Source organism: Mobula hypostoma, chromosome 5, assembly GCF_963921235.1.
Source record: "Mobula hypostoma chromosome 5, sMobHyp1.1, whole genome shotgun sequence".
In the NCBI taxonomy this organism is placed as follows: Eukaryota; Metazoa; Chordata; class Chondrichthyes; order Myliobatiformes; family Myliobatidae; genus Mobula; species Mobula hypostoma.
The window spans coordinates 50736066-50749565 of record NC_086101.1 but is presented as its reverse complement, the minus strand read 5'-3'; the positions used below and the strand labels follow the sequence as shown (position 1 = coordinate 50749565).

The window sequence follows — 13500 nt, the reverse complement described above, 5'->3', positions numbered from 1 at the left end:
TATTCAAAGCAGCTTCCACACAGACCTTCGCAGTCAGCTTTCGGGCGAGCCCTTTGTGATGTCATCTGAGGTCACCGACCGTGACCCCCTCCGTTTCCAGATATGATCGTTTCTCTGCTGTGAACCCAGCACCCAGGCAAGGGTGGACACACAGCAGGTTCCCGCCGATCGTGCTTTTCCACCCTGTGCGTCTATGGCCTGGTCCCGCAACCGGCCTTCCAAAACTTCCCACCGACTTGTGAGAGACGCACCACTTCCAGGGTCTCGTTACCTCGGGTGTCATGTGTGTCTTGCCTTAGTGAACCTGTCCCTTTTTATCCCCCCTGCTGGGGTATCGCATGTCCATCACTTCAAACAGTTCAGGGTTCAAAGGGTGAGCCCATCTTGACAGCTCTCCTTCCATTAGACTCTCCCGTCCCTTCATTAACATCTCCAAATGCTGCTCCATTGTTTTCCTTATCTCTCTCTCTCCTGAAGACAGGCGGCAGACCAACTGCTGGTCCCACTGGTGCCAGCACAGGACAGCTAACATTTTAATCTATGTGTATTCTCGTCACAACCTTTAGGATGAAATATACTCAAATGATCCATTAATACCCTCAATTAAAACCTAAACTGCAGTGTTTACTCCGTTCTGAATCATTTTCCACTAAAATCGAAATATCAGATTTTCTCATGACAAAGAAGAAAGGATTCAACCTATAGAGTCTATGGCAGTTCATAAGGCAGTCGTATTCCCCCATTCATTTCTCTGTAACTGATCCACCCTATATTCACATGGATTCTGCCACCCTCCTACACTGATGGTAATTCTACAGTGGCCATTTGACTTACTGACTTGCAAACATTTGGAGGTCAGACATAACCATAGCATTTGGCGGAAACCCTGATAATCACAGGGATATTGTGCAGACTTGGCACAGAGAGGCCTGAGATTAAGTTTAAATCCGTGTGGTTGTACTGCAATGTCATCCTTAAACACTGAAATGCAACAGTCACCTATTTGTCCACTCTGTGAAAATAGTTTATTCAACAACATTGCTTTAAGAGTCAAATCTGCTAATGCCCATTACCATCAAAGTGTCTTCGAAGAATTATCTTTTCTTTCTTTATTAATCTTTTTATTGATTTAAAAAGAACATATATACAAACAAGAGGAGAATTATCTCAAATATATATATCAATAACAATACAAACAGAAAATGAAATAGACATTATCAAAATCATACATAGTATTAAGCTAATATGTAGTATATAATAAAAAAGAAGACATCTAATTCTCCCCTTATCAATTCATGGAAAGAGAAAAAAAAACTTTAAATTTTTAAATGAAGAAGGAAAAAAACCCCACTACACCATATGAGAAAAGGGGAAAAAAAGGGACTGGGCAATCCATTCTGAGGATACGATCAAAAAAAAAGGAAAGACTTCCTGATCAAATCTAAAACTTCAAAGAAAAAATTGGAAGTCGAAGACTTATCTTGTCTGTCCTTCAATGGTCATTGAATAATGTTCTAATCATTCACTTGCAGCGGCGGGAAGTAGCAAAGACTGTGTTCTGCCTCGTGCTTGTTTTTGCCCTCTGTTGGCTTCCGCTACACCTTAGCAGAATTTTAATGAAATTTTTCTACAATGAAAATGATCCCAACAGATGTGAACTCCTGAGGTAAGGTTGAACAGGGCAACACCTTACATTCCTTCTGGGTAACCTACACTCAACAGCATGAATATCGATTTCTCCTTCCAGTTAAAAAGAATTCTCGCCCCGCCTCCCCATCCCCCATCTTCTATTCCCCACTCTGGCCTTTTACCTCTTCCCACTTTCCTATCACTTGCCCCTGGCTCCCCTCCTCCTTCTCTTTTTCCTGTGGTCCACTCTCCTCTCTATCAGATTCCTTCCTCTCCAGCCCTTTGCCTTTCCCACCCACCTGGCTTCACCTATAACCTCTCCAGCCTCATTTCCCTCCCCCCTACCATTTTATTCCAGTGTCTTTACCCTTCCTTTTCAGTCCTGAAGAAGGATCTCAGTCCGAAGTATTATCTGCTTATTTATTTCCATAGATGCTGTCTGACCTGCTGAGTTCCTCCAGCATTTTATGTGTGTTATTAATCAAAGTTGCCAGGTAACCAAAAGAGAGCAGTGTGCATAACATTTATCAAAGGAACAGATTCTGAAGGCAAATTAGGATTAAATTGGGATTAATTAGCATAAATAGCATAGAAGTAGGACGTTTTGGCAGAACAGTACGTGGCTAAGAAGCTAATGCAGGGGGCAGGGCTTCAGGTTCTTGGATCACTGGAATCTCTTCCGGGGGAGAGTACAAAAGTGAAGAGTTGTACCTGAAACCAAGTGGGGGGGGGAACCAATATTCTCACAGGCAGGTTTGTTAGAGCTGTTGGGGAGGGTTTAAATTAATTTGGCAGGGGATGGGAACTGGAGAGAAGGGACTCAGGATAGGACAGATGATAAAAAAGCAAAGATAGCGTGCAGTCAGATTGTCAGGAAGGACAGGCAGGTGATAGGACAAAATTGCAGCTAGTAGGGTGAGTACCAGTGCATTTGGGATGCAGAATCAGAAAGGGTAGCAAATACAGTACTCAAAGTGTTATATCTTAATGCAGAGTATAAGAAATAGGGTGCATGATTAAGGTGCACTATTACAGATTGCCAGGTATGATATTGTGGCCATCACTGAATCATGGCTGAAGGATGGTTGTAGTTGGGAGCTGAATGTCCAAGGTTACGCATATCGGAGGGATAGGAAGGTAGGCAGAAGGGTTGGCATAGCTCTGCTGGTAAAGAATGACATCAAATCAGTAGAAAGATGTGACATACTGCAGAAATGGAAATATCGAATCCTTGTGGGATGAGTTAGGAAACTGCAAGGATAAAAGGACCCTAATGGCAGTTATACACAGGCCTCTCAACAGTAGATGGGATGTGGACCATAGATTACAAAGGGAAATAGAAAAGGCATGTCAAAAGGGCAATGTTATGATAGTCATGGGAGATTTTAACATCCTGGTCAATTGGGAAAATCAGATTGGTAATGGATCTGAAGAGAGTGAGCTTGTTGAATGCCTACGAGATGGCTTTTTAGAGCAGTTTGTCATTGACCCAACTTGGGGAACAGCAATACTGGATTAAATATTATGTAATGAACTGGAGTCGATTAGGGAGCTTAAGATAAAAGAATGCTGAGAAAGCAGTGATCACAATATGATTGAGTTGAAATTTGATAGGGAGAAAGTAAAGTCTGACATAGCAGTATTTCAGTGGAGTAAAGGGAATTACTTTGGTATGAGAGAAGAGTTGGCCAAAGTAAATTGGAAGGAGATTCTGCCAGGGATGACAGCAGAGCAGCAATGGTGGAAGTTTCTGGGAAAAATGAAGAAGGTGCAGGATATATGTATTCCAAAATCAAAAAAATACTCAAATGGCAAAATAGTACAACCATGGCTGACAAGGGAAGTCACAGCTAAGGTAAAAGCAAAAGAGAGGGCATACAGCTGTGGTAAACCATGTATATAGGTTGTAACTATCTGTCTGGACATGCCTGGACACGTCCCTCTGCTGACTGCTCCTGTGGCTCCTCCCACAGACCCCTGAATAAAGGCGATTGTGTCACTGCTCCTCCCACAGTCCAGGACAGATATACAGCATGGACGTGGATCCATTTTACTGTTAATAGAAGCCTTTCAGTATTTACTCTACTTTCAGTCTTTTGGAGTAATTGATAGTACATCAACAACAAAGCAAAAATTAGTGGGAATATAGAGGATTGGGAAGCTTTTAAAACCCTGCAGAGACCAGCTAAAACAATCACTAGGAGGGAAAAGATGAAATATGAAGCAAGTTAGCAAACAATGTCAAAGTAGGTAATAAAACCTTTTTCAAGTAAAAGAGGGATGTGAATGGACATAGGACTGCCAGAAAAGGAGACCAGAGAAATAATAATGGGGAATAAGGAGATGACAGATGAACTAAATGAGTATTTTCCATCAGTCTTCACTATGGAAGATACTATCAGTATGCTGGATGTTGAAGGATATGAGGGAAGAGAAGTGAGTGCAGTTTCTATTACAAGGGAGAAGGTGCTCAAAAAGCTGAAAGACGTAAGGGTACATAAGTCACTAATGAACTGCCCCCAAGGGTTCTGAAAAAGGTAGCGGTAGAGATTGTGGAGGCAATAGTAATGACTTTTCAAAAATTGTTGGCTCTGGCATGGTTCTAGAAGACTGGAAAATCGCAAATGTCACTCTGCTCTTTAAGAAAGGAGGAAGGCAGCAGAAAGGAAACTATAGACCATTTAGCCTGACCTCAGTGATTGGGAAGATGTTGGAGTCATTTATTAAGGATGTGGTTATGGAGTACTTGGTGACACAGGACAAGATGGTACAAAGTCAGCATTGTTTCTTTAAGGGAAAATTTTGCTTGACAAACTTACTGGAATTCTTTGAGATTACAAGTAGGTTAAAGGGGATACAGTGTATGTTGCATATTTGGACTTTCAGAAGGACTTTGACAAGGTGACATGAGGCTGCTTACCAAGTTAAGAGCCCATGATATTACAGTAAAGTTACTGCCATGGTCAAAGCATTGGCTGATTGGTAGGAGTCAGCGAGTGGATCCTTTTCTGGTTGACTGCCAGTGACTAGTGGTGTTCTGCAGGGGTCGGTGTTTGAATAATTTCTTTTTATGCGGTATATCAATAATTGAAATGGTGGAATAGATGGTTTTGTTGCCAAGTTTGCAGATGATAGAAAGATTGGTGGAGAGGCAGGTAGTGTTGAGGAAACAGATAGGTTGCAGAAGGACTTAGAAAGATTAGGAGAATGGGCAAGAAATTGGCAAATGAAATACAATGTTGGAAAATGCATGGTCTTGCACTTTGGTAGAAGAAATAAATGTGCAGGCTATTTTCTAAATGGGGAGAAAATCCAAAAATCTGAGATGCAAAGGGACTTGAGAGTCCTTGTGCAGAACCTAAAAGTTAACTTTCAGGCTGAGTCATTGGGGAGGAAGGTAAATGAAATATTAACATTTATTTTAAGAGGTCTAGAATAAAAGAGCAGGGATTTGCTGTTGAGGTTTTATAAGGCACTAGTAAGGCCTCTCTTTGAGTATTGTGAACAGTTTTGGGCTCCTCATCTAAGAAAAGATGTGCTGGCATTGGAGAGGTTTCAGAGGATCTTCACAAGGACAATTCCGAGAATGAAAAGGTTATCATACGAGAGACGTTTGATTGCTGGAACTTAGAAGGATGAGGGGGAATCTCATTGAAACCTTTTGAGTGTTCTAAGGCCTAGACAGAGTAGATATGGAAAGGATGTTTCCCATGTTTCCCATGGTGGGGAGTCTAGGACAAAAGGGTACTGCCTCAGGATAGAGGGGCCTCCATTTAAAACAGATGTGGAGAAATTTCTTTAGCCATAAGGTAGTGAATTTGTTACCGCAGGCAGCTGTGGAGGCCGGGTTGTTGGGTGTATTTAAGGCAGAGATTGATAGGTTTTTGTTTGGACATGACATCAAAGGTCACGGCGGAAAGGCCAGGGAATGAGGCTGAGGAGGGGAAAACTGATCGGCCGTGATTGAAAGGTGGAGCACACTCGATAAGCTAAATGGTCTAATTCTATTCCTTTGTTTTATGATCTTATAGTCTTGCATACATTGTTAGAGTGTTAATAAAGCAAAATTTTAGACTTTTCAATCTGACATTGAAAGAGATCTTTTAGACCATAAGCCATAGGAGCAGCATTATAACATTTGGCCCATCGAGTCTGCTCCACTATTTGATCATAGATAATTTATGGTATTATCCTTCTTGACCCCATTCTCCTGCATTCCCCCATAGCTTTTGATACCCTTAGTAACAGAAAGCCTATCAACATCTCATTAAATATATCTTCCACAGTCATTTGTGGCAATGAATTTCAAGTTTATCAGGTCAATACCAGCTCACAGAACAATCCCATCAATCTCATTACCTACCAATTTCTCTATAAAATATTCTCCTTGTATTCCCACCAACTCCTCTCCTGACACCTCCAGTTACCATCTGTGAGTAACACTAAGGGTGATTTACAGTGAAAAACTAACCCTCATAAGTTTGGGATGTGGGAGGAAACGAAAACATTAAGGGGAAACACACACTATCACAGGGAGATTGTGCCTACTCTACACAGACAACACGGGAAGTCATAATCAAGCCTGAGGCCCTGGAACATTGAGGCAGAAGTTTTATTGACAGTGCCACTTAGTATCAACAGCACGGCAGCATGAAGAATTACTTAGAAACTTCATGTCACTTCTCCCGGTGGGAAGGTGTGGTTTCATTTATCACTGAGCATTCTGTGATATAATGGAAGGGGGGCAGGAGCAAAACAATTGTGACCACGTAAGTCCATAATGTATCCAGGTAGAATTAGGTCAATCAGCCCATCAAGTCTGCCCCCCCCATTCTCTTGCATTCTCACCTTGATCCTTAATCTCTTTACCAATCAAGAAGCTATCAATGTCTGCTTTAAATACACCCAGTGAGTTAGCTTCCACTGCCTTCTGTGGCAACATATTCACAATTCTTGGGCTGAAGGAATGTCTCTTCATCTCAGTTTTGAAGGAGCTGATAAACTGTTATCTAGGTCCCTACCATTCTAAAACTTTAATTTATGACTAATTATGATTTGTTATGATCATTATCAATGTTTGAAAAGTCTATTGCATGATAAAATATTCCAATAGCTACAAATAATCATTTCTAATGAGTTTGCATTCTTTTCTAGCTTTCTCCTGGTGTTGAATTACATTGGTATCAATATGGCTTCCCTCAACTCCTGCATCAATCCCATTGCACTCTACTTTGTCAGTAAGAGATTCAAGAACTGTTTTCAGGTAGCAACATAATTCTTTTTAAGATCTGCATTCTAAAACATTTACTGTTTGACACTAAGCAATTCAGTGATGGCTTTTAAAAGCATTAAATCATTTAAAGTCTATCAGATAATAAGCTAACCAAAATTATATTTGTGTGGACCTATTAATGGTATATCTTAGCTAATGTATTTTGAAATAATCTTTCCATTTGTGCATATGTCTGAACAATAAAAATAGGTCAATTTTCATCTCAGTGACTGGTTCCAATCCCAGCTGACAAACAGGAACAAATAACTTGGGCTAAGTTTAATTGCACAATGATTTGCTGCATTGCAAGCAGATTCTAACAAGTCTAGAGCTGGCAAGAATGGTGGGAAAGAACAATTGTGCCAGTGATAGTTGAAGTGACAGGGCAACTAAAGGCCACCGTCAAAATTGCTTTGGGAACTATAAAATTACTACTTTTCTATAAGGCTATTATATCCTATCTCAAGGGTATCCTCTTTTTCAAGGCTCTGAGGGCAGGCAATTCAAGCATAGAAGTAAAGGGGAATTGTAAGTTCAAAGAAAATGTATTATCAAAGTCACCATGTAGAACCTGAGATTCATTTTCTTGTGGACAGTTAGAGTAAATGCAAGAAACACAATAAAATCAATGAAAGACCATACCTAAAAGGATGGACAATCAATCAATATGCAAAAAAAACTGTTCAAAGACGAAAAGGAAATACTGAATAAATTAGCAATAAATATTGAGATGAAGAGTTCTTGAAAGTGGTTCCATTGGTTGTGGGAATAGTTCAGTCATGGGGTGGGGTGAGTGAAGTTTAGTGATGTTATCCCCTCTGGTCCAAGAGCCTGATGATTGAGGGGATTGTCCCTAATCTGGAGGATAGGTGAACCACTTAGTCTGACCTCTACCCTTTGACCTGTTTGTCATGGGAGACAAAAGCAAAGCACAAAGCTCTGATCCTAGGCAAAGTAGTAAATTCCAAACCCTATGACAAAGTTGTGACCCTTTTGAGGCATTTCCTGCTGCCATGACAGAACTGGCCAGTTCTATTGTAAACTTATGAGGTTGATTATCTGAAATTGTTGAATTCACTGTTTTGTCCTGAAAAATAATATTTGAAATCCACAGACTCCCAGAACCACCTTGACTATAGCCCTGTTTCTTACCGCTTCCTCCAAACACTCCATTAACCCATCCAATCTGTGTTCCACACTTCCTTCAGTTGATTCCATGCTCCACTTCCTCTGCTATCAGATCCCACCATCTTCAGCCATCTATCGATTCCCATCTTCTGAAGCAATTTCCACTCTTCCATCCGCCTATCACCCTCCTCACCTGGATCTACCTATTGCACACCAGCTCTTACTCAACCCTTTTCCTTCATCTCTTTATACTGGCTGTCTCTCCTCTATCTTTCAGTCGAGTTCCCTCCATAGATACTGCCTGACCCATTAAATTTCTCCAATATCCTGCTTATTGACTACTTCTCCTACCCTGCTTCCGGTAAGGACTCCATTCCATTCTCCCAATTCCTCCGTCTCTGTTCTGTCTCTTTTATGACTCTTCACCCCAGTGCTTATGAAATGTCCTCATCTTTCCTGAACTGTGGTTCCCCTCTACCATGGGTTACAGGGCTCTCATCACTTTTGCACCACTGCTTCCTCATTTTGGCTTTCATTTCCTCTCCTTCCACTCAAGGCAAGGCCATTCAGCCTCTCCCTCCACTGAAAGCAAGACCGTTTGTCCTCTGTACTCACCAGTCAGCCTATAACTGGCCTTGCTTTGAGTGGACGGAGTGGACAATTGGCCTCTCAAGCTTGTCTCAGCATTCATTCAGAATTGGCTGATCTGTCCTTGGTTACTTCTCTTCAGTGACAGTTCCCCATAATCCTGAACTCCTTGATCTTACAAAAAATTATCAACCTCCTTTTTAAATACCTGCCATGATCTAGCCTCCAAAACTGTTAGAGATTCACCATTTGCTGTAAGAAGAATGTCAGGGGAGTTAAAATTGAAAAATCATATAAAGCAAATCATGACTCCACAATTATTTCAAAGTCTTAAAAAACCCTAAAGATATGATGTAATATCTGATTTGAGTAAACTATATTGGGCAATACTAAGCTAAAGAGAACTGAATGTCCTTGTTTACGATTCTAAGCGTAAAGAGTTAGTTGTTCTCAGCCAGGCCGGCATGGTCATTGACGGTTTGAAAGACTCATACGTATGGATGATAGGCAAAGAAAATACTGAACTTGGTTGAGTGCCTATCTCTAATAACAGATGAATGCTCGGTTAACACTTGCTGTGGCTGTAGTCTGCCTTCAGTTCCAATTGAAGCAGTTAATTTCAAACTGCTATCATTTGTTTGTTTAAATGCTAATATTGGAGTCTTTGTTAAACTGTTTCACCACTGTTCCGCTTATATCCACAGTAGAATTAAAACTTCAAATGGAGCTCCCAATGTTCGTATGTGGGTATTTCAGCTGAACAATTACGGTGCTGGGCTAGTATTCAATTGCCTTGACTACCTATCCTGGAAATTGTTGGTTCAAATCCCAGCAATGAACTAAATATGCAATGAAAAACTCACATCAGTAATGTTGACCGCAAAATTCCTGGATTATCATAAAACAACTTGGATTCACTAGTGCTCTTCAGGATACTCCCTACCAGGTCTCTCCTGTTTGTAACTCCATGCCCATTAATGCGGGCTGAACTCATCTGACAAATACCTAGTACAAGCAACCATTGGTAATGAACTATAGAGGCTACTACTACTAATAAAGTCCCCATCCTCCCTTTCCTCTTCCCATGAAAGAATATATTAATACATAGACTTAAAGTAATTCAACCTGCTTTATTTTGCATACAAATTGTTGGTTGCACATTTCAAGTGCATGGAATTCTCTGGAACACTGGCACTGGAACATCAGATAACCCCTACTGAATTGCTTAACTACATGAAACATTCATACGTTATGACTGGAATTGTAACCTACAATAAAGAAATTATTATAATAATTTGTGAATAAAATGCATCTCTTAGAAGACATGCAAATGGATTGCATAATTATAGTACCTCAGCAACATCAGCAAGTGTTTTTAGAGACATAATCACAGTTAGTGTTAGGGATAGTCAACACTGAAAGTCAAGGATGTTAAACTGATATTTTTGCAGCTAACTCAATAGCTACCTCAACTAGTTATACCAATAAATGTTGGTTTGAATAGAATAAACAAAAACTTGGTATCTGGGGATATAACATAGTACCAACAACACAGGTAAAACAAAGGGGCGAAAGGCAAACTGGGTTTTTCTTACAAATAACGTCACAGTGGACAGAATAACATCTTTCCATTATGCACCATTCATCCAAAGATTATCATTTAAAGGAAATCTCATCTTTATGTATCATGGAGTTGCACTGGGAAAAAGCAAGTTTGTTATCATCCTGCCTTACCAACTCAACTCCATGGCATGTGTCTGAGACACTTAAAGCAGTAGGAAGAGAGATTAAAATAAATAGGAGGGAAAAGAGAAATTTGAACTATACTCACTGGGCCATTTTTCCTATCAGTTCAGATAATTTGAATGGTCAGATGTTCTGGGTCTTAGCAATTCCTGAGAAAAATAAATAACTACCTGTTTCCTTAGTTCCTCTCTGCGTTTCCTCATGTGTCTACCACATTAGGAGTTATAACATGTTTTTTTTGTTACATACAGTCCTGCCTATGCTGCTGGTTCCAGAGGAAGACAATGATGTATGTATTGCCCTTGGATGAGAAACAGTCCTGCATCAAGTGGAAGTCAAATGGATTCGATCACGGACTGAACCACAGCAATTCGCGTTCCAGTAATAAATATAGTTCATCATAATCCATGTATTGTACAACCATCTCAAGGAAGAATACAGACTCTTCCTAATACTCTACAGAAAATGTTGTCCACACCACCAGGAAAGTCAATGTTGTAAATTATAGTCCGTCCTCAACAATATGACAGATATGGATGTACATTCCAGGTACATATTTAAAAGAAGTACCATCTCAATAATCACTCTCAATGATTAAGCATTCACTGCAACATGAGAAGTAACTAAATTAGGAGTAAAGTTGGGACAGGCCCACCGACTGGTGAAAGCATTGTTAAGGCACTTGAAGGGTCTGACTCTGCACTTTCAGGTCATCAGAAAACCCTTGATTATTAAATGTATCCACTGCAAAATATATTACTGGTTAATGAGCCTGAGATGACTAGCTTTCAATTAATAAGGATTACATGTGAGGAAGTGGCTAGCAATAAACTAAATAGGTTATGCCACATTTTCATAATTTTGCATGCGATCTTTTATTCCTTAAATGGAGCTTGGGCCGGACCCATACCCTTTTCAATTTATCTGCATCTTAGTTATATGGCTGTTATACATGATAAAGAAAATGGTGTTACATCTTCAGTGATGTACATCAGCCTCAGAGAAGAAAGCAATCTTAGGAAAGTGATTGAATAATAAACATTTTAACTCACATTTCTCAAAAGTAAAACATTCATTGGTTCAACTGAATATACTTTAATCCATGGCAGCATTCTGTAGTGATGATTTTAATGCCACGTCTTGTTTGAGCGGATATAGATTGAGTTGCTTTACTTGGATGAGTACTCTACTCTTCGACTATCCTTATTTAATAAGAAACTGATTGAAAGTGGGTTGGAAATTTAGCATTTGCAGAGAAAATGTATATGTGAGTATAACAGGGTGTTTTAGATTTTGCTATGAACAGCAAAAAGGAAATTTTCCATTGAGTTGCCTTTCAACATTACAATTTATTCAATATACTGTGTCTTTTTATTTACAATCATTGTAACCACTGTACTACAATCAAGCCTCAAAATAAAACTGCATAATGCTTGATTCCAAATGTCATATTGTCAGCAAATTGGATCACAATTCTCTTTTTGTTTTTAGAATGTGCATTTAACTCCAAAATTTTACAGTATTATTTTTATTAAAATTTTAAATGTATATTTTTCAAAAATCAATTCAAACTACACCAATGTTATTACTGAAAACTTAATTACCAACTATATTTCATGTAAATAATGTTTGTACTATATGTGTCCTTCAATTATTTAGCTGCAGTACAGTTCAGAACATAAATTGTCCTGACCACAGTTTGAGTTCAAGCAAGTATCTCTGTTTAATAATTATAATTATGTTATAATTCAGGTCTGTATCAAAGCAAGTGATTGCTGGAGGTTCAAGAATGTGACAGTAATTCTGTTTTCTTCTGCTATGTTTATTATTCTTTCCTGTATATTTCTCATAATCAATTCCTATTTTATTGCACAATGTGTGTTTTTTTTTCTCATGCATTTAATGCATTTGAAATGTGAATGTTTTACAAAATAAATTACAGTTTATCTGTTTATTCTCTGCTGGAAGTTGTTACCTTTCCCTTCACTGAAGTTGTTCAGTCAACAATTAAACACCGTCTTTTATTTTCCGTATGTCACTCAACACCACTGGGTCCTTGGACTGTAGCTTAACCAATTACACAGACAATAGTTAATCCAGAGGCAATGATTTATAGAATCCATCATGGAAAATTCTGGAAATATTCAGGAAGATCATCAGAATTTGTAAGTACCAGATAGCATTCATAAAACAAAAATATAAATCTAAGACAGATGGAAGATTATGATAATACTTCCTGTTATTTCCAAATTTACTGTGATACAAGTATCTCCCTGGGGTATTATTTATTTCAATTCCAGCTGTTGAGTCTGGACACAAAACAGGAAGCCTTGATTATCAATGGAAATTAGTCCTCAGGCCTTGTCAGGGTTATCTGCTTGCATTGGTCATGCCTGCACAGCCAGCTTACCCATTGTGGGATATTAACCGGCAGGATTTCCCAGTGGCCAATCATTTTAATTCTGCTTCTCATTCCCATTCCAACATGCTGGTCCATGGCCTTCTCTACTGCGACAATAAGGCCACTCTCAGGTTAGAGGGGAGACACCTCATATTCCGTCTGAGTAGCCTCCAACCTGATGACATGAACATTGATTTTTTTTAACTTCTGGTACTTTCCCTCTCTCTTTTCTCTCTCTTTCCATTCCCCATTTACTCTTCCTTCCCCTTCCCCATTCTTTCTTTATTGCCCCTTATCTTTACATCACCTGTCTATCACTTCCCTCCGGTGCCCTTGTTCCTTCCTTTCACCCACTCTCCTCTCCTATCAGATTCCATCTTCTTCAGCCCTTTCCCTTTTCCACCTATCACCTCTCAAGTTTTCACTTCAACCCTCTCCAAACACTCACATTCTTCCCCGCCCCCCACCGGTTTTCATCTATCACCTTCCAACTTGTACTTCTTCTCTCCCACCTTCTTATTCTGGTTCCTTCCCCCTTCCTTTCCAGTGCTGATGAAGTGTCTCAGCCTAAAACATCAACTGTTTATTCCTCTCCATAGATGCAGTCTGATCTGCTGAATTCCTCCAGCATTTTGCCTGTGTTACTCTGGATTTCCAGCCTCTACAAAATCTTTTGTGTTTGTTTGGGATATTAATGATAACCCACCTGTTGACCATCAGGAGCAGGTAACTGTGG

General features: G+C 39.6%; 1 protein-coding gene across 1 annotated transcript in view; it reads left to right on the top strand.

Moving 5' to 3' along the window:
* The window catches only part of LOC134346809 (endothelin receptor type B-like), a 40223-nt gene extending 27875 nt beyond the window's left edge, over positions 1–12348 (top strand). The window contains exons 6-8 of the mRNA XM_063048500.1: positions 1533–1666; positions 6784–6892; positions 10615–12348. Coding sequence (XP_062904570.1) covers positions 1533–1666; positions 6784–6892; positions 10615–10767 — 396 coding nt within the window. The 3' untranslated portion in view covers positions 10768–12348. The remainder of the gene's footprint in view (positions 1–1532; positions 1667–6783; positions 6893–10614) is intronic.
* The last annotated feature ends 1152 nt before the right edge of the window (positions 12349–13500 follow it).